The sequence below is a fragment of the Chrysemys picta genome, chromosome 4 (assembly GCF_011386835.1).
Source record: "Chrysemys picta bellii isolate R12L10 chromosome 4, ASM1138683v2, whole genome shotgun sequence".
Lineage (NCBI taxonomy): Eukaryota > Metazoa > Chordata > Testudines > Emydidae > Chrysemys > Chrysemys picta.
The window spans coordinates 112262294-112288969 of NC_088794.1; the positions used below are offsets into that span (position 1 = coordinate 112262294).

Here is a 26676-nt window from a genome sequence, read left to right on the forward strand (position 1 = left end):
TAGGTATTCATAATCTATTTAATAGTGGGACACTGACATGAATACTACAGTTTTCTAGAGCACATTAGATTTTGAGTTAAGCAGTTGCAACTGGTGCAGGAATTTCTCAGTCAGTCTTCTATATTCTACAATCTACGATTTACTGTATCAGACTAGTAAGCCATATCAAATGTGCAATATTCGGTCTGTGCTAGCTGGTCTAATTTTTGTTAAGTACTTTATCAACATTTTTGCAAAATATCAGCCAACTAAGAATTTACTGTATGATTTACTTTAGACTTTAAGCTTTGCTGCATTTCAACACAATGGGAACTAACAATTATACACAATTTATGAATGATTGCTGCAGCTTAATGCTAAAAATCCTCATGCTGATACAATAAAATATTTTACAATGATCAGTTTTTAATGCTTTATTCATTGATTAAAAGAATATACATTTAACATAAACCATACAACATCAGTCATCAGTTCAAACATTCAGCTGGTTTCCTTACATTTTCTGTCAGGAGTTTTTTAGTCTGATCACATTTATAAGATAAAATCTCACCACATCTGGCATATACACACACACTGTGCCAGTGGATTCACTCTACTGATGTACATATAAAATCCGCATGGTATGTGCTCACTGGAGACAAAACAGCGCACACCTGTCAAAAGGTCATTTTAATATAAGATGGTAAAACCATTTGTAAAACACATATAAACTTTTTCCATAAATAGAATCATATCTGGACATCTGTTGCATAAATTGTGTTTTCCAAAGCTTACAATATAGCAGCCAGGTCTCAGCACTGCTGGGCACCCACGTTGGCCACTTACTTTAATTATTGCAGACTGTCCTTTAACATTAAATGCACAACATTCGTACCACTTAAAACTGGGGTCAGGTGGAAGTCTCACAGAGACCACGTCTGTACCGCGGTTGCCCTGAAACAGTTAAATCGGCTTTTAAAGCCTCTCAGATATAACAAGATTTTAAAACATACTTCATGGAATGTTCTTCATGCATCATAGCAGCTCATACCTGTGATAGAACAAGCTTTGTATTTATTTCCTTTCCTTCCTTTACATTCACTATTCACAGTGAAACAGGTGCATGTTTGTTTAAGAGTTCTGAGGTTGCTGACTGAGCCACAGCACAGCTGTGTACCACAGGTCGAAATTCGACCTTATATATTACAATCTAGCAGTATCTGGCAGACCAACAGTTGGCCTGCCCCTGCCAGCATGTGGGCACTTCATTTTTAATCTATTCTTTGGCAGCTGACACAGGCGCTGACAGAGAAAGTCCAGTGACTTGGTTGCTAGGGATTTCACGACTAATGTTTGTTTGCAAGAATGTACATTTAAATTTATAGCTTCATTGTTATGGTTTTACCCCATCGGAATGTGTAAACTTATATTTCCTTTTAAATCTGGGCCCAAAGCTAACTCGTATGGAGAAACTGACAGATCATGAGAATAAGAAGCTATGACGAATTTACGAAGGATCAGAAATCCTACAATTTATAGTCTAAGAGCTCGCAAATTCAGGTGAGTAACTGAAAAAAGCTACACAGTGCTACAGACCACTGCTTAATAAATGAGAAAAAATTTAGAGAGTAGTAGTAATTCATGCTTCAGAAACTGCATGTGAAATTAAAGTGAAAGTTTACAGTGAACTGGCATTGGGTAGTCTTCTCTTTCTTCTATTTTTTAAAGCCTAATAAGTAGCATACTACCAGATTATATGACAATGATTGCATACAAATCCACTGGGCTATGGATATTTAAAAATTGGCTCCTGAGCACTAAACTCCGACATAATAGTAAAATAATAGAAGATGCAGTTACTCAGTAAAAAAATATATAGTTAGCCGGCAACCTCAGACAACCTTCGGCTGTATCTCTATAAGGTTTGGTAGACAAGTCCATTAACCGTGAAAGCCCTAAACGTTGCCACTTTCAGCTTCTAAACCAATACCCGACTACGTTCTTTGATCAAGAAGTAGAATACACATATATAATTCTATATATCTAATACTGATTAAACACAGCACAAAAGGGGTTAATTCACACTACTGAAAAACATAATAGGATCCTACTTGCATATGTAACCACAGGAATTGTAAATAAAAAAAAGAGCTAAATGCCTTCACTGAAGCTTTGCATCTCTCTATAAAAATGACGAGTTGGCTCGGTGAAGACACTGAGTAATTCTAGGTCCATGACTGCATGCCAAGGTCGACCCAATCCAAGGGATACCTGCTCAATGAGGTTATGTACTGGATCCACATCCTGATCAGCCAGTTCACCTTGGTCGAAATCAATGCTTTCTTCTGTGACTTCAAGCACTTTCAAATCAGAGCCACGAAGACGAGCGATTGCAATGAGGTTATGGGCCCACACTGTGTAACCTGGGAGGGTGGGGGAAAAAAAGCTGTCACTTCATTGCAGAACTGCTTTATTAAAGTGTTTAAAACTTGAGAACCCTGACTAGAATGTCTTTTCCCCAACTGATTTTGCCCCTTTTCCATTTGGCAACCTTTTTTTCCTGCATTTCTTAAAAGTTACAAGCCATAAGGCTCAAATTTATTCTTATCAAGAGAGGAAAAAAAATTCAAAACACTGTAAGTAGTTCTCCCTCCCGTCAAACTTTGTTGGATCTGCCCCCTCCCCCTATAAAGAATGGACTCTGGGACAAACCAAATATTTTAGACCTAAATTACTTGACAGTTTATAGGTGTCATGTGCAAGGAAGAGTGCATGATTAATCATCTTAAGTGAAAGTATAGGTGTAAGAACTGCATTAAAACTGTGTTTGTAGTACAGAGGAATTCTGAAGAGCTTTGATTTTGCTGTGTTACAGTTAGACCTATTTTCAATTACCAGATTCCATTTTCGCAGTGTTTATGATCTTTCCTCACAGATCATGGCACTTTTCATGAAAATCAAGTCCCTTTAATGCTGAAAACTTTTTCACTCAATTGCAAAATTATCTTAATTTTATAATTGTCATATTTAATTTCAGTTGTCTTTGGTACCTATTAGAAGTTCATATTTTATTTCCCCCAGAAAGTGAAGAAAAAGGCAAATTATATTCTCAATTACTTGCGAACTTGCTTTCTGTAGGTTGGCTGAGAAAACATGCTGGGTTCCTCCTACCTCACTGATACCACTAAGCACAATTTCCTTCTTCTTTAGGGTGCCCTCCCCTTTGCTTCTCCAGTTTCTTCCTTCTAGTATGAAGTAGCTATAAGCTTACTCTTCTTCCCACCTAAGATGCAAATTCTCTTGTTGAAGTCTGGACTTGGAAAGCCCAGTAAAGCGGATGAAACTACAGTCTCATCCAAGCCACAGAAAGTTATCTGGTAAAAACAAACAGGTTTGACTCTCTCGGGAATGGTCTTCAATGTAGATAGTGGATTCTGTATAGCAGGCAACCTATGAGAAAACATCTCAATGGGGAGGAGAGAAGACAGTGGAGGCTGAATTAAATGAGCGAGTATGATGAAGAAAGGGGAATGAGAATCTTTCACCTGCTGCACCTGAAGCTTCCCACAGAAGCACTGCTCAAAGCACTCCGCAGTACAGGACATATGCAGATGCTGATATGATCAGTGGTAATGCCTAATGAAAGAGCAAAAAACTCCAAGAGGCAACTTTGTAATGTTCACGTCCCCTGTCTAGTACAGTGGGCTGGAAGTCTCAATGTACAAGGAACATCAGGAGGCCTAGAAGGCTGTAGGATACCAAACCCAATCAAGAACTCCACTTTTAGGTACTACTTTCCCGAAGAATCTTGAATGAGCTTAGCCAGTCCACTATATAATTCAGAATGAATAGGTCCTTACTGAGAGAAGGAACAAGAACACTCACAAGAACAAAGGAGGCAGCCAAACAAGGGTGATTCAGGTACATGATTTGGAGGAACGCTATTCCCTGGATTAGCCTTCTGAATACTAAGGCGGCTATCATGACCCCTATAGCTTTTCATGTTAACTTCTGGAAGGAATGACTATCCTTCTGGTAAGATTTTAGGAGCCAGAAAGGACCCCAATCCAACCAAACACTTCACAAGGGGGGGCTTGTAGAGATCCCTTACATCATGAAATCTTGAAGCATCTCTTCCCCAAAGTCTAAGGCTGCCTCAGGGAGTGCCTTTGCCCCACAGGGAAGATTCTCCCTCCTTTTCATGCAAGCTAGGTGGGCTTGCTTTTCAGCCCCAGAGACTGCCTCGGTACTTCCTCACTCTTATTGCTTCAGGAAGATTCACTCTAAGGTAGGTAGCAGATGTTTCTCTGTAAAGCAGAAAAAAATCTTAAGGCCCCAGTGAGAAAGCACTTTTGCATGAGGCACTAGTGAGGTAGATTTCTTTTAGCCTTACCTGATCTAGTGACAAACAGACAGTCAGACAGATGCAGATCAAGTAAATCCTAGTAACTGACTAGTTACCATTCTCTGAGCTGTCACAGCTAAGCTACAGAATAGTTCATTCTGGCTCGAAGGCTGTTTACAGCCTTTTTTGGGGGAAAGGGTATCAGATAGAAGGGGATTAAATTGTTAGTGGGTGGCACTAAAACCCGGTGTTTGGTTTTTGTTTTAAAAAAACAAATTGCTGTGTTGAGCTTAAAAGGGGTTTTTTTTTTGGTAATTATTACATACAAGTACTTAGACAAATTGCAAGAGGAGGGGACAGGTATAAATAGATTTCATTAACTTCTTCTGAGAGTACAGGGAATGGATGCAAGAGAAAATTCTCTTCCCCTGCCTCTCCTCTAGCTGCTACAACATTAGATGTAGTTATCAACAAGTCAGACTCCCTTAAAAATTGTCTCAATGTTAACTTTAGAAGTGGGTTTTTTTTGTTTTTGTTTTGTTTTTTACTGTCAATCAGGACCTAACAGGATAGAACTTGTGATTTCTGAATTGTAAAAAAGTTTAGAAGCTGTCCTGTTTATAAGAACAATAAAAACAATGCTTCCTTAAAAAGCAGTAGAAATTATGGAGAACAGAGCATCCAATATGAATATTTTAGCCTTTTCTGAAAAACCTAAAATTGATTCTTAAGATAAACTGCTGCATTTGGAACCTGTTACAGCAAAAATGCAGTGTTAGCTTAAAATATTTAAGAACTTGGAAGTGAACACAGAACTTAGATGTTATTTTTATTCCAGCTGACAAAATAACTTCCAGGCAGCCTGGTAGCATAAGGAAGAAAAAGAGCATATTTTCCCAATTTAGGCAAGTTACGAGAAGCACAACTGAAAGTATTTCATCTTGAGATCTGATTTTACCTATCTGGGCATCTGTCTTTTCTCCCACTTAATAGACAATAAGAAGTTACACTAAGTTACTGTCTTTTAAAGAATTAAAGTTTGTCATCTGAAGACTCTTTCTTGCAAGTATCTGACTCCCCCCCACTTTGGGGAAAACAGTGGCATTTGAACCCATGCCCTTTGGTGCTAAAAACATGACCCTCTGCTACTTGAGCTAAAGCAAGCTGTTTGAAGGAGCAGCAGGGGTCCACGCCTATAGAGCAGATCACAGGATTGAGGCCGAAGTCCCTTACCTATAAGCACCAGCAGACTCAAACCTCCTGTGGCTGGTCCACATAAGATATGAAGAGCCACACTACTAGTGTTACATTAGTATTTCATTTCCCTGTATTTGTTAATTGAATATTACCTACTTTTGTCTGCTGTAGGTCACTAGTTGAAGTCAGATAATACATAAGAGTAAATCCCTCTCTCTCTGAGCCTAAATTCAGAATGGATTAGAGGTTTACAGTAATAAAATATTAGTACAGACAATTTATGACTAGTGTATGGTGGCATTTGGCCAGGCACTCACCTAAAACTATTTCAGGGGATGAGAAATGCAGTTTATGCTACTCTCCCTCCTGCAAATAGATCAAACTGAGAGAATATATTCCAAACTTTGTCAGCCAACACTTCAGGCTGTTAGCTGCTGCTAGATCCTCACTAGATTGGTAATACACATCTCTTCACCCTAGCTTCATTGTGGGCCATGCATATTTACAACCAGGAAGTAAAATCACATAACACCTCACTGGAAAATGAACTAATAGTAAGCAGCAAACATTTCCAATTCTCATATCCACAAGCATAGATACTCTCTGGATAATACATAGTTTAATGTAATAAAGATCCTCCACACACTCAAAATAAGCTCTCTCGAGCATAGAATATTATATACCACCTTTTTTTTTGGACCCTTAGAAGAAAAATTCTCACTCATCCTCATTTACACAAGCAACCTAGTAAACTCCAAGTGAGAGCAGAGTTGCATAGGTAAATTTGTTTACAATCAGTAACTTACTAGTTACGTGATTTGTTATGCAATAACTGTAACTATAGTATGTGGAATGACTTTACACTTTCAAGTTTGATGGTATGAGAATGCGTTTTTTCAGTACCTTTATAAAACAGCTTCTACAATTAACATCTCCTGCAGGATTTTTTAGGGCAGTAACTAATGTTATTAATACAAAGTGTACGATTGTGATTTTTAGAAAAAAGACTAAAGCATAAAAAAAAAGTCAAAGTCACTTACTATATTTGGGCATAGAATTACCTACCATGAACTGCTAGGAGAGAGAGCCTTGTGCACCTCCACGCTAACAAAACCAGTGGATCTTCATTACGGTTGTCACTAAGATCTGGGAAACCAGACATATCTATCACATCATTCATTAATATAAAATGAGTGAGAAACTTGTCATACTGCCTGGATATGAGGTCAACAACAGCCCCTGAAACACAAGTGATGTAGCTGTCAAAGTGAATCCTCTCTAGTGGGATACTGGGCTTAAGAATTCTTAGCATGTCATCATTCTTGATATCAAAAGCCATAATATAGACCCGAAGATTAGTGCTGTTGCGTGTCAGTGCCTTCCAATTCTCATCTTCTGGCATGTTTTCCAAGGACTTGTGCATTATGGAAATTTTGTGGACCAGAAGAGAGAGTCGATGCAAAGGCACATGGTTACTATCAGCCAGGACTCTTGCCATTTCAGCTGTAAAATCACAGAAATCCAAGGCGAGTGAGCGCAGATTCACAAAGCGCTCCAATTCAACTGCAGTGATAAGAGTGGTATTACCAGGGATGTGGTTGTCCAGCAAACTCAGGTGTTCCATGGTGTTGGCAATGGGGTTTGACAAAGATGACAATGATGTGGGAGTGACTATTTGCAGCATAAACCCACAAGACAGCCACTTCAATTGCCTGCTATTGCCCAATATTTCTTCAAATAGCTGTTGTATTCTGCAAGAAAAACATAAGCAACAATGACCCCATTAAATAGGGCTCAATGTGATAATACAACTGCATAGCATTCTATATTTATTCAAGAAAGACTCTTCTCTTCCAGTTAGGATGCGATTCTGTAGCTGAGCTATGTGAAGACCTCCTTGAGTAGTCAGTGAAAGTTCTGTATGTACGGCACCTGCAAAATCAGGCTCTAAACTACTTTAACTTCTACCAAAGTCAAATGATGCCACAATTGTGATTTATCTTGGGAAGGGAATATATGTATTGATTGCTCTTGTGGAAAATGTTGCCCTTTGAAGGTAAGTATCCCATATTTCTCAGCGCCAAACTTTTTTAAAACAAAAGTTTAAGGGAATCCATTCAGCCATTTTGGGGTCATACAGATATGAGTAACTACTACTTTAAAAAGCCTCTGATGCCTCATGCTCTGACACCTCTAATGCAGTCCCTGCCCCACCCAGCCCAACAGCAAGCTTGGTATGTACAGTATATAGCCCTAAAGCACATTAATGCTTTTTGCCAGATTTGGAGAAATTTGGTTTTGAAATATTTGAAACTGGTTAGCTGACCACATTCATTACACCTCTCTCAAATGCATATAATAGTGAGGTTCTTAAAATATTTTCATGTGTGCATACTGGATCATTCCTACAATTATCAGCAATTATAAGAGTTTAAGTTGGGATGAGCATGATTTGGGCCCGGCAATATTTTAAAATTAGATATCCAAGTATCAGATTGATGTGCCTTTTTGGAGAAAAATAAAAGTGGCCCACACTCACCACACAGGAGGAGTATCCTGCATCTATCCTGACCATCTGTCCCATCCCTGTAACATTTTATGAACAGATCTTTAAGTTATATATTCAGTTCACATACCATACCTAAGAGAGGAAGGAATTTGATTTGAATGTACAATTGTGAATCACACAACTTCAGCAGTGTAGCTAAATGCTCTGGACTAGCTCTAAATAAATTCTTTGATCACGTCCCCCACAGCTGCTAAAATCCAGCTGGATTTTTCTCTTCCTCACCACTGACAAATGCTCTTCTGAGCACACAGTCACAGTATGTGTTCTAATATACATGCATAAGCACCTTCATGTGCAATCTATAGCACTTGTCACGTAAGAAGGAAAAATATAGTATTTGCAACAGGGGAGCTGGGTCAGGTTAAATATGTTCCTGTTTAAAGGCATCAAGGAATGCAATGCAATGCAAAGATCTGTAACACAAAATTAAAGATAATCATGCCAAAAATCAAGTGGTTCTGAGCTAAATTTCTACAGAGTATACACTGTGTATACAAACAAACACACAGGCAGTAAAGAACATTATGTAAAGGGCATCTAATCTCAGAAGAAAATTAAAAATAAAAAAATTGCCTATGTGCATGTATATCTTTAATAAGGGCTAAAATGGTAAGCTCATCCTATCTTGCAATATTGTATATAGTCATTAATACACATCTAATATTTTAAATTAACTTTATAAGTCTTCCTTCTGCAATAATTATGAACAGTAAATTTGAAATGTGTGCATGTTCAATGTGGTATAACTGTATATGCCTAAAAGTTTTCTTGTACAGTTCTCTCAATTTGATGCCTAATAATTTAAGTTGTGCTTCTCTAATGACTAGATGTATGTTTAACCTTAAAACAACATAGTATTTTAAACTATTTGAGCATTTTGCTTTTGATTACTGTAAACTGTATTGGATTAACCACAATTGCACAGTTGTAGCTTCTAATACTGTTCTGTACTAGAAGTAAGCTTCCAATTAAAGCAGGGATACTGAACATTTAGAAACTCAAGTGTACAGCAGTTTTCCGTGATAATAGTACACAAATCCCTGAATTTAAGCCTAATTAGATTCTGGCCGCAAGACTAGCCATCCATATGTCCACCAAACAACTATACAGCCACTTCATCTAAATTTTTCTAGCTATCTAATGTTGAGCCAACCCTTCTAGTCCCACCCACCCTATTTTAACCTAACTACGTCTCAAATATTTAAACAACTCAACTGAGGGTATTTTATGTTAAACAATAACCATATATTGGGCTAATAAAAATGAGGCCCAATAGGAAGCACAATGAAGTTATCATCCAACTACACTGCCATTCATTTTAACAATGCACTTCCAGGAAGTCCTTTAACTGAATATGGCACCTCTAAACTTGGAGAGCACATGAATTTAACAGTTCAAGCTATGTTCTACAAGTTTAACTACATAGGTACCAATTTCTATTAATTTCATCATCTTATTTTCAGACTGGATGTTTTAATTTCAATTGTCTACACTTTTCTGATGAATAAGCCCTACTTCTATCTTAATACATAGTCTCAGAACAATAGTAACTAAATGTTTCTGAAAGTTGTTCAATAATCTACACAAGATAGTGAGTTAGCAATCAGTCCAGTTTTCTATGGCTACCAGTCCATTGAAAAGCCACCCACAATTAGCACTAAGTGGCATTCTTGTTGAGAGTGTCAGAAGAAAAGCCAAAGACTGAACTCGTATTTTCACCCCGTTGAAAATGGTCCTGAGTCAGGATTGAGTCACACTGGTAGGACTATGCAGGATGCAAATACAATACTGCTGTCCATACTGTTTCTGTTTATTGGATAATGCAGTGTCAATCCAGCATCATTCATAAGCACTATTTAAAATGGCTCAATTGGTATTTTTAGAAAAATTAAGATTAATTAACAACTGTTAGATGACAAAGTAACATCTCAGGCATAAGAGTTTTAAAATAGTTACATTTAATTCAATGGTGGAACATATTTTCTGTAACTGCACAATGTACTGCATTTACATGATGTATTGAACTTCCCCATAGCAATGGTTAAATAAAATGTATTTGTAAAGAGAAAAGTAGTATAGTTATATTTAAAACCGTGAACTGCAAATATAGAGCATAAAAAAAACCTATGTAGGAAGAGCACTAAGCATATTATTAAAAAACAACCACCACCACAACCAGAGTAAAAGCTTTTACTCTGATATCTATAAATTGTGCCTTGGTACCGCAATACAGTATGAATGTCACATAATATTTCCCATTGATCTCAATTTCTGCATTACATAAGCACAACAGGGTAACAGACACAGTAGGAAATACATATCTGAATTTCCACCACGTTGTAAATTAAAGTCAGGACCTACGCATTAGAGAGTTCAATGTTCATGTACATATTAATCCATCTGTGGATATCTAGGATAGTTCCAGAGCTACTTCAGCTGTAAGCACATGGAAGAGGAAAGGGTACCCATTCCCCTCCTAGAATATTGGGATAAGCAGATTCCCCCCCCCCCGTCACCCCCCGGCAATGTAGATTAAAACTATGGCACTCAAGGCTTGTCTACATTGGCAAGTTTTACAGTTATACCAGCAAAACCCACTGTGTGGACATTAGTTCCAGAATAAGAATGGCTTTTTCAGTTTAGTTTACACACTTCCAAAAGGGCATAAAAATTCTAATCCTCCCAAGCCTGCTTGTGGACTGACATCGATTTTAGTATACACACAAGCTGACAAAAATATATTTCTATCGATCATAAAAATGTATAGATAGGCAAAGAAGAAAAAATGCTACTTGAGAACACACAGGTTGATTTAAGCATATTTACTTTGTAGATTTTGACATGTCATGTTGACAATTTGTATTTTAACAGTTATAAAGTTTTAACTTTTTGAATCTCAATGTCTACTGTCATTAAACAATTATTGTCTGAACCCCACCCCCCACAATTTCCCACAATTGTGAAAATTTAAATAGATTAAGATAAAAAAAATCAACGTTTACTTTTTAAGCTATCTGGCAACACTAAAAAAAAAAAAGAAAAAGCCACTCTGATTCTGCAAAAAGAGTGTCCACATTGTTTAAGTTCACCCCTTAGCTTATACCAATATAGCTTTCCTATATGGACATGCCGTGGGAATTATTCTGCAAATAAGTAATTCTCATTTTAAACAGGCATGGAGTCTTATGATAAATCCTTACCTGGAGTTCACTCACGACCTTATTCAAAGTCACTTGTTCCCTAAAATTCATTTTTCTTGTATGTGTGTGTTTAATTTGTCAGGTGACTTCAATTCCTAGTGCAGGTTTCCACTCAGTCTCAGAACAGCAACAGTACATACAGTGCCAATGAAACCCTGCTCCTCTCTCCCTGGCCCCAATACCACTGCATTCTGTTTTAGAGTCATCACTTGGCAAGAGTGAAAGTATTGTGTCTTCATGTATTGTCTGCAGAGACTACCAAAAATGTGACAACTGAAGATGGTTTGTGACACAGACGCTAGGAGCTTAACCAAGATCAACTCTTCTCATATATGTCAACCAATGACCATCAGATAACACAAAAACGGAAACCAGATGAAATCTCACTACCAAGCTGGAGCTTTTTCAACCTAATATCCTGCACTCTCATTATCAGTTCTTTGAACCAGCATGATATTTTTGCTAGTGTGTACAGAAGAACTTACTGCTTAATCTTTTTGCCATCTGGGTCCACCTTGCCGAGGTATGTATTCGATATACTTCCATGTTGCTGCAGAATGCTTATATCCCCAAAAAGACTTAACTTCTGGAGGTTCCTATAAAAATAGGTTTTGTTAGTTTGCACATGAAGGTAAGGCAACAGTGCGGAAATGTTAAGGACAATTCTTGAACACAGGTAGCAAGGGCACACTTATGCACAGGAGGTATCATCCAGGCTGGAAAGAGTTGCACTGTCTATAAGTTTGGGACAACACACAACTTCCAAATAAACTAAAAGCTTAGAGGAGCTTTTCAGGGGGAGCATCTTAAAACGCCAAAATCAAGAGCAGAAGCAAGAAGTCTGATCAGTTTTGAGTCACCCTACTGTAATAGTCTGAATATGTATCTAGTTGTCTAGCAGAATGTTATCAGGAATACTCCTTGTGACATCTAAGTGCATGTTATCCACTTTCATCCTTACAAATTTATTTAAAATCCCATCAGTGACACTGTATACATATCTGCTTTTCATTATATGAAAGCTGCACTTAATGCTGAACACCTAGAACTCTAAGGCTATGTCTGAACTACGGCAGCACAGACAGTGCTGCAGCATTGTAGTATAGACATTTACTTCAGCAATGGAAGGAGGTCTTCTGTCACCATAGTTAATCCACCTCTCTGAGGCAATAGCTAGGTTGAAGGAAAAATTCTGGGGCTTAACTACATCTCTTGGATATGAATCCCCCCCCTCCATTCTCTCCCCCCGACACAACGTAGCTAGGTCCACCTAGGTTTTAGGCGTAGACCAGGCCAAAGATAGTTATGAAGAAAGTCTGAAGAAAATCAGCATTTAATTTACATTGTATCAGACAGCAGATCGTTTTTGTAACATGCTTCATCCAGTGGCCCATCATTCACATTATGCTTTAAAGAGACATCCAAGATTATGATGTCTAACTATATTTTGGGCTATCAATAAATGACAGTTAACTCAATTAACGAAAACAAATTAACTAGATTAAAAAAAGCTCACGATTACAGTTTTAATCTAACGGTTAAACAGAATACCAATGTCAATGTATTATATGGTAGAACCTCAAGAGTTACGAACAGCTCAGGAATGGAGGTTGTTCATAACTAAGGCTATGATTTAATCATGGGTATTTTTAGTAAAAGTCACGAACAGATCATAGGCAAGAAACAAAAAGTCACGGCCCGTGACCTGTCCATGACTTATACCATAAACCCCACTGATTGAATCTTACGGGAAGGCGGGGAGGGGAAGGGAGCCCCAGGCTCCAGAGCAGCGGCCGATGCGGCTGGTGCCGGGGCCATTCCTGCAGCAGCTGGCTGAGGGGCCGCCTAAGTGGCTGATGTGGCTGTCCCCAGGGCCTCCTAAGCAACTCACGCCAGGGTCAGCTGCTTGGGCGGCTCTGGGGTCAGCCACACTGACCACTGCAGAAGTCACAGAAAGTCACTATTCATAACTCTGAAATGTTTGTAACTTTGAACACCACGTCATGTTTGTCCTTTCAAAAGTTCACAACTGAACACTGACTTAACACAGCTTTGAAACTTTACTAGGCAGAAGAAAAATGCTGTTTTTAACTATCTTAATTTAAATGAAAGAAGCACAAAGTTTCCTTACTTTACTAAAAAAAGGGAAAGTTTTAAGAGTTTGACAGTTTCTGATCAACACAGTTCTGTACTGTATTTGCTTTTTGGGAGGAGGACGGGGGGAAGAAAAGGTCTCTGCTGCTGCCTTATTGCATACTTCCGGTTCCAAATGAGGTATGTTCGTAACACTGAGGTTCTACTATAAATATTTTTGGATTTTTTCCTACATTTTCAAATATATTGACTAATTACAACACAGAATACAAAGTGTACAATGCTCACTTTATAATATTGTTGATTACAAATATTTGCACTGTTGTAGCCTGCATAGCCTGCATTGTAAGGTATTTTCATGCCAGGTATGTTAAACAATCATATGCCTCTTCATGATTTGACCACCATACCAGAGGAAATGCTTCCATGCTGATGATACTCTAAAAAAAAAAAAATGCATTAATTAAATTTGTGACTGAACTCCTTGGGGGAGAATTGTATGCCTCCTGCTCCTTGGTTTTGCCCGCATTTTGCCATAGATTTCATGTTATAGCAGTCTTGGATGATGACCCAGCATATATTGTAGATTTAAGAACACTTTCACTGCAGATCTGACAATATGCAAAGAAGGTACCAATATGAGATTTCTGAAAATAGGTGTTGTCAAAAGTCTTAAAAGAGCAACACTCCGATGCGGAAACTACAGAATCCGAAACACCAAAAAGAAAATCAACCTTCTCTTGGTGGCATCTGACTCAGATGATGAAATGAAGGTCCTTCAGTCCACACTGCTTTGGATTGTTATCAAGCAGAACCCACCTGTTCTCACTTTCAAGTTGACATTGTAAATAAGAAACAGGCAGAATTAGTGTAATGTAAACTTGTTTGTCTTGGCAATTGGCTGAACAAGAAGTAGGACTAGGTGGACTTGTAGGCTCTAAAGTTTTACATTGTTTTGTTTCTGAGAGCAGTTATGTAAAAATAATTCTACATCTGTAAGTCGCACTTTCATGATAAAGAGATTGCACTAATACTTGTAGGAGGTGAACTGAAAAATACTATTTCTTTTATCTTTTTACCGTGCAAATATTTGTAATAAAAATATAAAGCAAGCACTGTACACTTCGTATTCTGTGTAATTGAAATCAATGCATTTCAAAATGTAGAAAAACATCCAAAAATATTTATAATAAATTTAAATTGGTATTCTATTATTTAACAGTGCAATTAAAACTGAATAATCATGACTTTTTAAAATCTTGCAATTAATTGCGATATTTTAAAAATATAACAGCCCTAATAAAAATATACATAAATATATAAATTCATTCATGTTAAGCATGTGTGAGCACATTGGTCAGTTTCACTTTCCCCTATACAGACAATTTCTCCCACTTGTGTGCCCCCTGCCCTCCAACTATCAGTGAGGGAAAGACATTAAAAACATGATGGTAAAACCACAAAAGCAAGTATAGGAGGCTCCAATGCAGGTGTGCCACCTGACATAGTTTTAACACGCATGTCATTTTTCAAAAGTTAACAGGATTCCTTTAAATATTTACATATTCAATAGGTATAATTTATTCCTAGGACTCTAAAAACATGTTATTTTGGTAGTGTAACATTCCAGGAATCCTGGTGAAAATTTGGAGGATTGCAAGAGTTCAAACCATCTGTTTATTTTGGTCACTATAATTTAATCTATAGTTTACATAGAAGAATGTACAAAATTAACTCCTATTCCTGCTGTTTTACAGGTAACATGTTGCTACTTCATCACCACAGCAATTCCTAGAGGCAGCACGATCAGTGCCAGCGTAGACATCAAGAACCATGAGGCTTTAGTACTGTGCTGGTGCATCATCTCCCACATGTAATTCTGATATGTATAAAAAATTAGAACAGTTGCACTGGTCCAATGTGTGGCGTGAGGAAGAAAGGGTTGATTGCAGAAAGTTGTAAATAATATGGCCATGAACAATCCTAGACAAAGGCACATTCTCAGACCCTTTTTTCAATCATTTAATGCTCCTACTGGCACCATCAAATGTGATGAGGAGCAGCACAACTCCCTTATGCATGCTTCAACGAAAAGTCACCACATCTCCAGGACTTAAAACTTTACAGGTGCTACATCCAAAAATCTGTTCACAAGTTTACTATGTGAATATCAGCAACACTAGAGCCCATGCTCCAGCGCCAGGGAACCTTCCCTGGGCTCTTCACTGCACTTTACTAGAAGATGACTAAATCTTCATAAGATATTTCACTTGTAGTGGAAACAAGGATACATAGAGGAGATGTCTCACTTCCCTAATTTTTAGGTCCAATCTATCACCCTTTATAATCACTGTGCACTAGCACTACTAGAAATCTCTTGTTTAGTTTGCAATCTGTCATCACTTCCTACTCTGATTTCCTAACAGCTGTCTCCTATAGTTGTATCTGCTATCTATTTCCTCTCCTAAGTGAATGAGGGACTTACTAGCAAGGCCTCAAATACTTCACAGCAAGCTACACCTAAATACTTCAACAACGTTCCTGTATATACAGCTTTGGAAGTTTTAATTAAAATATAAAAATGAGTATGATCAGTAGAGTAGCCCAAGTTATTTGATATTCTATTTTATGCGAACTATTCTCATTTTCAATATAAAAATCTGAGGCATGCTGAAGATGCCTAACTACCTCAAATAAAACTGTTGGGTGAGGGGAAAGCTCAAGCTTTTGGTAGCAGAGAAGGGGAATATTTTGGGCTTTTTGCCCCTAGGATGCAGAGAGTCAGTTTAGTATGATGAAGGAAGTAGGATGGCTGGATGTTTCTGCTAAAATGATTGGCAGCATCTTATGTAATGCTGAGAATGAAACTGTCATCTTTAGATTTCAGAACAAGTCATTGAGATGAATGAGGCAGTTCACATCTTTCAGAGCATCTGCAGACTCAGGAAGACATTACATTATTACACATAAGGGCTAGAAACTACCCTTTTAAAAGCTTTGATCTGGAAAACAGTGCTGTACAAGGGATTAATTATGCAGCCACAGAACTGCAGGGCACAGGGTCTGTTTAATAGTCAGTATCATCTCACTACTTATAGCCCACTGTTTTGCTTCAAGATTACATTAGTAGTAGTAAATTGCTGCAACACTTTGTGCTAGACACTGTACAAACAACTAGAAAGTCTCTGCCTCAAAGAGTTTACTATTTAAGTAAATAATGACAGCTATAGTGCAACTTAGTTCTGTTCTCTTTTGCATTTGCTAGCCACATGATCATTATCACCACCTGTAAGTTTGATCAATGCTGAACTCATATCCCCTATATATCATTAATGAAAATAGTGAAAAGAACAATACTGATCCCTATGGTGTACCATTTGTTTTTTCTGATCCCTGCTTCAGTTTTGCTATTATGATTGATTGAGAAAGGAAAAGAATAATTACTACTGAATAATTTTATTAAAGCAGCAACCAGAGGTCCCAGTTAGGATCAGTGGTGCTGTTCTATGTACTACAAACACATACAGAGACAGTCCCTGTCCCAAAGCATTTACCATTTATGATCCATGAGATTCTACTTTTAAACTATCTTATATTTCTCCAGCTACTTTAGAACTTTATCCTAACATGCCACTGCATTCTCTACTAATTTAGTAATTGCACTAGACTAGATTTGCTTGCTGTGCCCTGTTTTTTTGTGTGCCCGTTACACATTTTTCAACCACATTTCACATAGGCCTTGTTTACAAATAGCAGGATTAGAGAATTGTAAAGTTGCTCATTCATGGTCTATGGTTGCAATTCCACCATTGCTTGCTAAATGAAGTTGCCTTGCTGAAGAGTCTCAGTAAAGATGCGGCCATTCTGACTTCCTTAATATGCTGAATATTTGGCCTATTTAATAATCCTGGAGCCTCATTTAATTTAATTCCTGAAATTCTTTAAGACACATTTTGCTGACATATTGGAGTTTTACTAAAATCTAGATTCTTGCTCTCCACACTGATACAGATCAGGCAGGTCACTGGATGTGCTAGGTCTTCACAGGGGAGAGAAACAAGCAACAGCCATCAACCCCTTCCTACTTTTTCTCAGAATGGCTCCGACAGGGTAAGACTACACTTGTGGATTTCAACACAGCAGAGTAAAAAAATCAAATATTTCTCCTCCACGCCTCCCCCCCTCCCCCCAAAGCATCTTCCTGAAAAAACACCATCAGAATATCTATGCTCTTATTAAGATGACTCATGGAAAGTTTTCCCATACCTGCTACTTACTTAGAATCTTTGTTTTAAGAGATGATCTGTTCCTGTTGCTCATTCCCCCATCAGAAGTCAATCCTCTGTGACCCTCACAATTTGTTGCGATAGATATTGTTACAAAACAGGATTTTGACTTCTGGTTAAAAATAATCAGCAGGAGTAGAACTGTTATCAGAACACCAAGATCCTTTTTAATGCCCAGGTACTCAGTAATAAAGAATGAAGAAACTCTTTTCTAAATACAGTACAAGTTTTGTATTAGCAGACTGTCATTCATAATATTAAATTTGCAGTAATTCTGGATCTGTATGCCTGTAATATCAAACACAAGATTTATAAGATGGCCCTCTGGAATGTAAGTGATTTCCAGCAGCAAGACTGTCAGTATATTTTATGTAAAAAGGAACAGAGTCCTGTGGCACCTTTAAGACTAACAGATGTATTGGAGCATAAGCTTTCGTGGGTGAATGCCCACTTCGTCGGATGCATGGAATGGAAATGTCCAGGGGCAGGTATAAATATGCTGGCAAGAATCAGTCTGGAGATAACGAGGTTAGTGCAATCAGGGAGGATGAGGCCCTCTGCTAGCAGTTGAAGTGTGAAAACCACGGGAGAAGAAACTGCTTCTGTAGTTGGCTAACCATTCACAGTCTTTGTTTAATCCTGATTTGATGGTGTCAAATTTGCAAATGAACTGAAGCTCAGCAGTTTCTCTTTGGAGTCTGGTCCTGAAGATTTTTTGCTGTAAGATGGCTACCTTTACATCTGCTATTGTGTGGCCAGGGAAGTTGAAGTGTTCTCCTACAGGTTTTTGTATATTGCCATTCCTGATATCTGACTTGTGTCCATTTATCCTTTTAGGTAGTGACTGTCCAGTTTGGCCAATGTACATAGCAGAGGGGCACTGCTGGCACATGATGGCATATATAACATTGGTGGACGTGCAGGTGAATGAACCGGTGATGTCATAGCTGATCTCGTTAGGTCCTGTGATGGTGTTGTTGGTGTAGATATGTGGGCAAAGTTGGCATCGCGGTTTGTTGCATGGATTGGTTCCTGAGTTAGAGTTGTTATGGTGCGGTGTGTGGTTGCTAGTGAGAATATGCTTAAGGTTGGCAGGTTGTCTGTAGGCGAGGACTGGCCTGCCTTCCAAGGTCTGTGAAAGAGAGGGATCATTGTCCAGGATGGGTTGTAGATCACTGAAGATGCGTTGGAGAGGTTTAAGCGGAGGTCTGTAGGTGATGGCCAGTGGAGTTCTGTTGGTTTCTTTCTCGGGCTTGTCTTGTAGCAGGAGGCTTCTGGGTACACGTCTGGCTCTGTTGATTTGTTTCCTTATGCGGGTATCGTAGTTTTAAGAATCCTTGGTGAAGATCTTGTAGGTGCTGGTCTCGGTCTGAGGAGTTGGAGCAGATGCGGTTGTACCTCAGCGCTTGGCTGTAGATGATGGATCGTGTGGTGTGTCCGGGGTGGAAGATGGAGACATGAAGGTAGGCGTAGCGGTCGGTGGGTTTTCGGTATAGGGTGGTGTTAATGTGGCCATCATTTATTTGTACGGTGGTGTCTAGGAAGTGGACGTCCTGTGTAGATTGGTCCAGGCTGAGGTTGACGGTGGGGTGGAAGCTGTTGAAATCGTGGCGGAATTCTTCCAGAGTCTCCTTCCCAGGGGGTCCAGATGATGAAGAGGTCATCAATGTAGCATAGGTAGAGAAGGGGCGTGAGTGGACGAGAGCTGAGGAAGCGTTGTTCCAGGTCAGCCATAAAAATGTTGGCATATTGTGGGGCTATGCGGGTGCCCATAGCGGTGCCACTGGTCTGGAGGTATATATTGTCACCAAATTTGAAATAATTGTGCGTGAGGATAAAGTCACAGAGCTCAGCAACAAGTTGTGCTGTGTCATCATCAGGGATACTGTTCCTGACAGCTCGTATTCCACCTGTGTGTGGGATGTTTGTGTAGAGAGCCTCTACATCCATGGTGGCTAGGATGGTGTTTTCTGGGAGGTCACCAATGCATTGTAGTTTTCTCAGGAAATCTGTGGTGTCACGGAGATAGCTGGGAGTGCTGGTGGCGTAGGGTCTGAGTAGGGAGTCCACATATCCAGACAGTCCTTCAGTGAGAGTGCCAATGCCCGAGATGATGGGGCGTCCAGGATTTCCAGGTTTGTGGATCTTGGGTAGTAGATAGAATAACCCCGGTCGGGGCTCTAAGGATATGTTGATTTGTTCCTGTGTTAGTGTAGGGAGTGTCCTGAGTAGATGGTGCAGTTTCTTAGTATATTCCTCAGTGGGATCTGAGGAAAGTGGCCTGTAGAATTTGGTATTGGAGAGTTGTCTGGCAGCCCTCTGTCCGATGACAACAGCACCTCCTTTATCAGCCTCTTTGATGATAATGTCAGGGTTGTTTCTGAGGCTGTGGATGGCATTGCATTCTGCACGACTTAGGTTGTGAGGCAGGCGATGTTGTTTTTCCACAATTTCTGCCTGCGCACGTCGGCGGAAGCATTCTATGTATAGGGTCCAGACTGTCATTTCTACCCTCAGGAGGAGTCCATGTAGAGTTCTTCTTCCTGTGTTGTTGGTGGGAGGGTATCTGTGTATCGGTGCACTGTCCCATGTTATCTTGAGTATATTTTATGTCATTTGTTATCAACTATTAGTAATAGCAATTCATTAAATCCTTCCAGTCTGTGAGAATTAGCAAAGTTCTACATAGAATTTTTTCCAAAGTTTCCCATAATCATCTGCTTTAACATCAGATTTGTTTAAGTCTTCGGCTTTGTTTTGTACAGTGAATGGATAATTTAGCTAGTGGAAGAAGTGTACATCATCATCCAGTAGCCAACAGAGCATAACAATTCTTCACTATTTTTAGTTTTACAGGCTGACATTTGTCTTGCCTCAGGTCCTTTGGTATACATCCTCAAAGAACCATAGTCATCTAAAAGATTTGTTTGCACTTGGAAGTTTTTTGAAAGTTATATTGAACAGTACAGTAATGCAAAGAGTAAGTTTGATTTAGAAGACCACAATAAAGCATGATAGTTTACTTACCAAAATTGAGGTAGTTAGCACTGTATTTTACAAAAACACTTACCCCACGATGGTAAGAAATCAGAGCTGCAGATTCTCTGGTTTCATTGTCAGAATGACATCCAAGAGGCATGAAAGAACCATCTGAGTTTCAATCTTCACTCACTCCCTTTGGTGCCTTTGATATGACTGACATAGAAACTAGAACCTCTGCAACTTATTAAATGTATTTGTGGTATAGCAATGAGTAGAGCTGCTTTCCCAACAGTTGACTTGGGTTCAGTTACCCCACCAACAGAGAAATGTGGCTTTTGCCTGAAGGTATACTGGACTGAATGCACCCAATCTCGTCTGATCTCAGAAGCTGATACTTGGATGGAAGACCAAATGGGCAGGACCAAGCATACATAGATCATTCTTGACTGGTGTCTGTCCAACCTGATCTTAAAAATCCTCAATGACAGAAATACCATAGCCTCCTTTGGAAGCCTATTCCAGTACTTCGAAAGTTTTCCCTTAATATCTAACATAAATCTCCTTGCTGCAGATTAAGCTGATTACTTCTTGTCCTACCTTCAGTAGATATGGAGAACAACTGATCACCATTATCTTTATTACAGCCCTTAACATATTTGAGGGCCTTTATCAGTTTTCTTTTCTCAAGACCAAACACACCCATTTTTTTCAACCTTTCCTCATACATCAGGTTTTCTAAATCTTAACTTTTTGTTGCGCTCCTCTTGACTCTCTCCCGTTTGTCCACATCTTTCTTAAAGTATGACACCAAAAACTGAACACAGTACTCAAGCTGAGGCCCCACCAGTGTCAAATAGAGCAGAACAGTTATCTCCCATGTCTTATATACAACACTCTTTTTAATACACTCTGGAATTATATTAGCTTTTTTGCAACTGCATCATACTGTTGACTCACACTCAATTTGAGAGACACTATAACCTGCAGATGCATTTCCAGCAGTACTACCAAATAGACAGTTATTCTCCATTTTGTAGTTGTGCATTTGATGTCTCTCCTTCCTAACTGCAATACTTTTCACTTGTCTTTAATAAATTCATCTTGCTGATTTCAGACCAATTCTCCAATTAGTCAGGGTTGTTCTGAATTCTAATCCTGTCCTCCAAAGTGCTAGCAACTCCTCTCAGCTTGCTGTTATCTTCAAATTTTATAAGCATAATCTCTCTTCCATTATCCAAATCATTAATATATTGACTATTGCTGGACAAAGGACAGACCCCTGAGAGACTCTACTAGATACATCCCCCCCAGTCTGACAGTAAGCCATTAATAAGTATTCTGAGTAGTTTTTCAACCAGTCTGCACCCACCTTATAGTAATTTCATTTGGACCACATTTCCCTAGCTTGCTTATGAGAATGTCACGTGGGGCTGTGTCAAAAGACTTACTAACAATCAAGATACATCATATCTACAGCTTTCCCCCATCCACTAGGCCAGTAACCCTGTCAAAGAATGTTAGACTGGTTTGGCATGACCATGGGTAAAAGCCAGTGATTTTCTAAAGTAAAGTACGAGAAGCAGAGTTCATTTCCTTAGCAACTCAGAACAAGAACTTGTTTGAGATTAGCTGTCTTCAGCAAATACAGATACTCTGAGGTATTTGGGGTTCTCAATTTGAATTTTTAGTGTCCAAATCACTTAAGACAATGCTATGAAGCTGTCCAGATCTTTTACATACCATATTATTTCTGATTAGTTCTAAATAGCTCTCAAGAACTATGTAGTTCATGAACAGACAAACCCACATGTGCACACAATTTGAGAACTCAAGCATTTTAGCATGAAACTCAAACATGGTCATGGGGATGGAATAAAGGAGGAGCATGTATTATGCTCTGGGTATTTATGGTGGGAAGTATCTATGCATTAGTGAAACTACAGTATAACTGGCTCTACCAGAATAAGCACAATGTTTTTCATCTCCAATTATTTACATACACCTTCCCCCTAACTCCTTTTTGGGTGACGACCCCTACAATTACAACACCGCGAAATTTCAGATTTAAATATCTGAAATCATTATATTTATTATTTTTAAAATACTATGACAGTGAAATTGACCAAAAATAGACTGCGAATTTGGTAGGGCCCTAATTATAAATACCAACCTTACAAAAAGCATCAAGTTCAGACTGTAGTGTTTGCTGTACTCTCACACCTCAGACAGTTTGATAGATCAATATTGATACAGAAGTTTTCACTTATTGGCCGATGTATTTTCAAGTCAGCCAACAACAAGAAAGAACTAGTGAATAGTAAAGCTTGACAACAAAGAACAGGAGTACTTGTGGCACCTTAGAGACTAACAAATTTATTAGAGCATAAGCTTTCGTGGACTACAGCCCACTTTCTTCGGAAGTGGGCTGTAGTCCACGAAAGCTTATGCTCTAATAACTTTGTTAGTCTCTAAGGTGCCACAAGTACTCCTGTTCTTTTTGCGGATACAGACTAACACGGCTGCTACTCTGAAACCTGACAATAAAGAGTTATAGCAGCAGACACAGATGATTGACACAGACAGCCCTAAACCGTTGACAAGTGGAAGAATAGAGAAAAAAATGTACTAAAATATAAAGGTTAGGGTCCTTAGTTCAGAGCTGGAGCAGAACTGAGGTTTTCAGAAAGTAAGCTTTATCAGTGAGATGTCTGAGTGTTATAACATAGGAAGTGTCTCTGAGCTAACTGCAGCAAAGTGGAGGAATTGAAAGGAAGATATTTGGCAGGTGAAAAGTATGTCCTCATTTAAAACCAAGGAGGGATTATATTCATTATTCTCTAGCTACAACTCAGGAAAAAAAGCATGAAAAAACCCAAACAAAAAAGATTTCTCCCCAAAGCCATAGAAGCCCTAACATGTTTTGATTTTGTATATTCACTTTTCTGATTAACTGATTTACCGTTTGTGGAAGACTGTGATACCCAAGTTAACATTTACAGCTTTTTTATTGTGGAATGGTGGGGAGGTAAAGTTCTTAATTTCATCTTGATCACTGGATCCCTTTCCCGCCATACCCTTGCCTAATATTGATGGGGAACCCTGAAGCATCTTAATGGGCCCTTGCTTTTCTGTCTTAGTTGTTTATATGGCTACCATTATCATAGCGAGGTAAGGAAGTAATATTATCACCATTTTACAGAGAGAACTGAGCAACAAGTAGACTAAGAATCCAACATTGTTCAGGAAGACTATGGCAAAGTACAGAATTGTGGCAAAGCACAGAATTGAACGAAGACCTCCTAAGTTCCAAGCTAGCATCTTAACCACTGAACCATCCTTCTCTTTAACATCATCTCCCAAGATCAAAGACAATTAAAGGTCACTCATCATTAACAGTTTCTCTCTGACTAAATAGAAGATTCTTTCTATTAGAGATTAAATTGTTTCAGAAATTACTATCAGGCAACTGAGCTATTATGTCAAGTATCTGAAGAAGTGAGGTTCTTACCCACGAAAGCTTATGCTCCCAGTACTTCTGTTAGTCTCAAAGGTGCCACAGGACCCTCTGAGCTATTATGATAGTTAATATATTTTTCAATACCAAGGTTACATCACAGCTCAGTGGTGGGAGGAACAGCTTAAATTACCAAAAGTGTAACATGTACATTAGTGTTTTCATCACAACTTATCTATTGGGTCTGTTCATGCATGAATAAAGTATGAAGACACATTTGAAATATTTTGAAAGAATGGAGTCTAGATATGCACCAGAATTCAAACTTATAGCGCTAATCCTCCCTACATTTGATTTCGATTTCTTTTTTTCTTGACAAAAAGAATCCTTGTACAGGTCCAATTGTCCTTGCGTCTATCACAGGCCAGTGTAAACTGTCAGCTAATCAATTTCTACACCTTGTGTTATATTTATATTCCACAGCTAACATGATACAATGCAAAATAAGTTTAAGTTACTTTACATATTGTAACCCTAACACTGTTTGATAAATAACTCCAAAGACACTAATTTAACAAATTACTACTATATGTTTTACATATTATTTATGAAATACTCCAGAGTTTGCACGATAAGAAGTGATGGAAATTACATTTCACAGATACCAAATAAAGCTTAATTAAAGAGAGTTTCTTACGTGCTGAATTGTTAAAGCACAGTTGCTATGAATATGGAACGTGATGTGTGCATCAGCAATCAGTTTGCAGGTGCTTCACAATTTATCTTCATGAAGCATCAGCACATACAGTACCTGACCTATTCCTTATTGCGACCTCCACTGTGCCCTTTATTTTAAAATATGCACAGGTGAAATCTAATTGGTTTTCAGGATTTGCTTGAATACACTTTCGGTAAGCAGTTTTACTAAACAAACTCTTTCCCCCAACCTTCCTTTTCTGTTTACAGAGCAAGAGGTTTCTACCAACACATCCCAGAAAGAAGGCCGTGGCCGGGCGGGTGGGCTGGAGAAAGGGCCCCGCCCAGAAGGGTCCCCAAGAAAGGGGCCGGGTAGGAGGGAATCCCCCAGCGGAGGAGGCCAGGTGGCCGGGCTAGGGAAGGGGGCCGGGCTGGAGGAGATCCCCACAGGGAATGGGTCTGGGTCCAAGCGGGCTGGAAGGAGCTGGGCCTGAGAGGTCTCCCCCCACCCCGGATGGCTAGCGCCAGGGAGCGGGCCAGGCTGGGACGGAGAGCCCCGCAGTACCTGTTATTGCGGACGCTGTTCAACACGCACAGCACCAACTCCAGGTAGGTCCTCAGCAGGTCCAGCCAGCGGGGGCAGAGCGGGGTCTCCCCCTCGGCCGCGGCCGCCGCCCCCTCGCAGACCCCGCCGCCGCCGGGGTAGTTGTCGGCGGCGAACTGGACGCGCAACTCCCGCACGAACCAGCCGCACTTGCGCATGAGGAAGTCGAGGCGCGGGCGCTCGGCGGGGGAGACGCGGAGGCTGAGGCGCAGCCGGGGCCACAGGGCCGGGTAGAAGAGGCACTCCCGCCAGTGCGAGCAGGCGGCCGAGGCCCGCAGCCGGTCCGGGCCCGCCAGGAACGAGAAGATGTGAACCACCAGCTCGCTGGGCAGGGAGCCGGCGCCCACCGCCTCCCCGCACACCGCCATGCCTGGCGCCGGCCCGAGCCCCGCTGCTGCAGCCCCAGGCCGCGGCCTCGCCTCCGCCTCCTGCGACAAAAACAACAACATCAATGACTAGGCGGAGGGGGCGGGGGCCGGCCGAGACTCGGCTACTGCCGGGGCAAACCACTGCACCCGGCCGCGGGGGAGGATGGTGCTTACCACCGAGCTCGAGGGGGTGGTGAAGAATGGATCCTACCAATTAACTCGAAGAGGGGGTTGGCACCTCGTCTAGACCCAGCTCTGCGGATTGTGGATGCTACCACTGATCTAGGAATGGGGAGGAAGGAACCTACCACCTCTCTCAGAGTGGGAAATGGAACCTACCTCTAGACTGAGCTGTGGGGGAGGATGGAACATACCACCAAGCCCACCTGTGGGGAGGGGGACAGGCTAACTCCCTCCAGAATCAGGTCTTGAGGGGGAGAGATCATCAGACTTGCACAGTCCACTGTGGACCTGCACGCCAGCCAGAACAACCAGGGCTGATGGCATCATAGCAGGCATCGCAGTGAGATTCCCAGGTCTGGCTCGCTCAATCCTGCAAATCCATGAATCTCTGGGGCAGCCCCACAGGCAATGCCAGGTAGGGTTAAGGTATGAACCCCTTTGCGCATCGAAGGAAAGCATGGTGTGCTTGGGTGTCTTTGTTCATCTGGGAGACATGATGGAAGAGCATGCAATGCTGCTTTTGAATGTAGTGAGTGATTGAAGGAAGGCCAGATATCTGTGAGGTTATGGCATTTTGCACAAAATTGAACCACTTTATGCTCAAGATTTGGTGCTGACAGAGCATATAGAATGCATCTAACTGGTCCAAGTATACTTGTAAGAGAGTCCAGGTTTCTGACCCATGTAGCAATACAGGTGGAACACAGGTTAGATCCTAA

The 26676-nt window shown here is 40.0% G+C and overlaps 2 protein-coding genes across 8 annotated transcripts in view; one reads left to right on the forward strand and one right to left on the reverse strand.

Annotated features, from left to right (window-relative positions):
* Positions 1–25933, reverse strand: FBXO33 (F-box protein 33). Of its 3 annotated transcripts, none has more exons than XM_042858507.2 (4): positions 25368–25933; positions 11776–11886; positions 6562–7272; positions 1–2402 (listed from the first exon to the last, which is right to left on the reverse strand). In XM_042858507.2, exons 1-3 carry the CDS (start codon positions 25853–25855, stop codon positions 6579–6581), a joined length of 1293 nt encoding a protein of 430 aa, XP_042714441.1. In that variant the 5' UTR covers positions 25856–25933; the 3' UTR covers positions 1–2402; positions 6562–6578. The 3 variants fall into 3 exon arrangements, with proteins under 3 accessions (XP_042714441.1, XP_005301614.2, XP_042714440.1); XM_005301557.4 differs by having other exon boundaries at positions 6587–7272; positions 25368–25929; XM_042858506.2 differs by lacking the exon at positions 11776–11886 and having other exon boundaries at positions 6587–7272; positions 25368–25930.
* Positions 25090–26676, forward strand: part of ZNF410 (zinc finger protein 410) — a 27622-nt gene continuing 26035 nt past the window's right edge. The window contains exon 1 of one of the 5 annotated variants that reach the window (XM_024102066.3): positions 25090–25411. The gene's annotated coding sequence lies outside the window, so the exon portion shown is untranslated. Of the gene's footprint in view, positions 25412–26058; positions 26384–26676 lie in introns of those variants that run through there. The other 4 variants (XM_065595526.1, XM_008164456.4, XM_065595525.1 and 1 more) reach the window with 4 other exon arrangements.

What these genes read in the sequence shown, in the direction of transcription:
- FBXO33 (XM_005301557.4), bottom strand. Translation starts at nt 25,855, where the DNA reads ATGTTGTTGTTTTTGTCGCAGGAGGCGGAGGCGAGGCCGCGGCCTGGG. An exon ending in GATGGCAAAAAGATTAAGCA is followed by an intron (nt 7,273 to 11,775) that starts GTAAGTTCTTCT and finishes TTTTTCTTGCAG; the next exon opens with AATACAACAGCTATTTGAAG. An exon ending in CTCTCTCCTAGCAGTTCATG is followed by an intron (nt 2,403 to 6,586) that starts GTAGGTAATTCT and finishes CCACCCTCCCAG; the next exon opens with GTTACACAGTGTGGGCCCAT.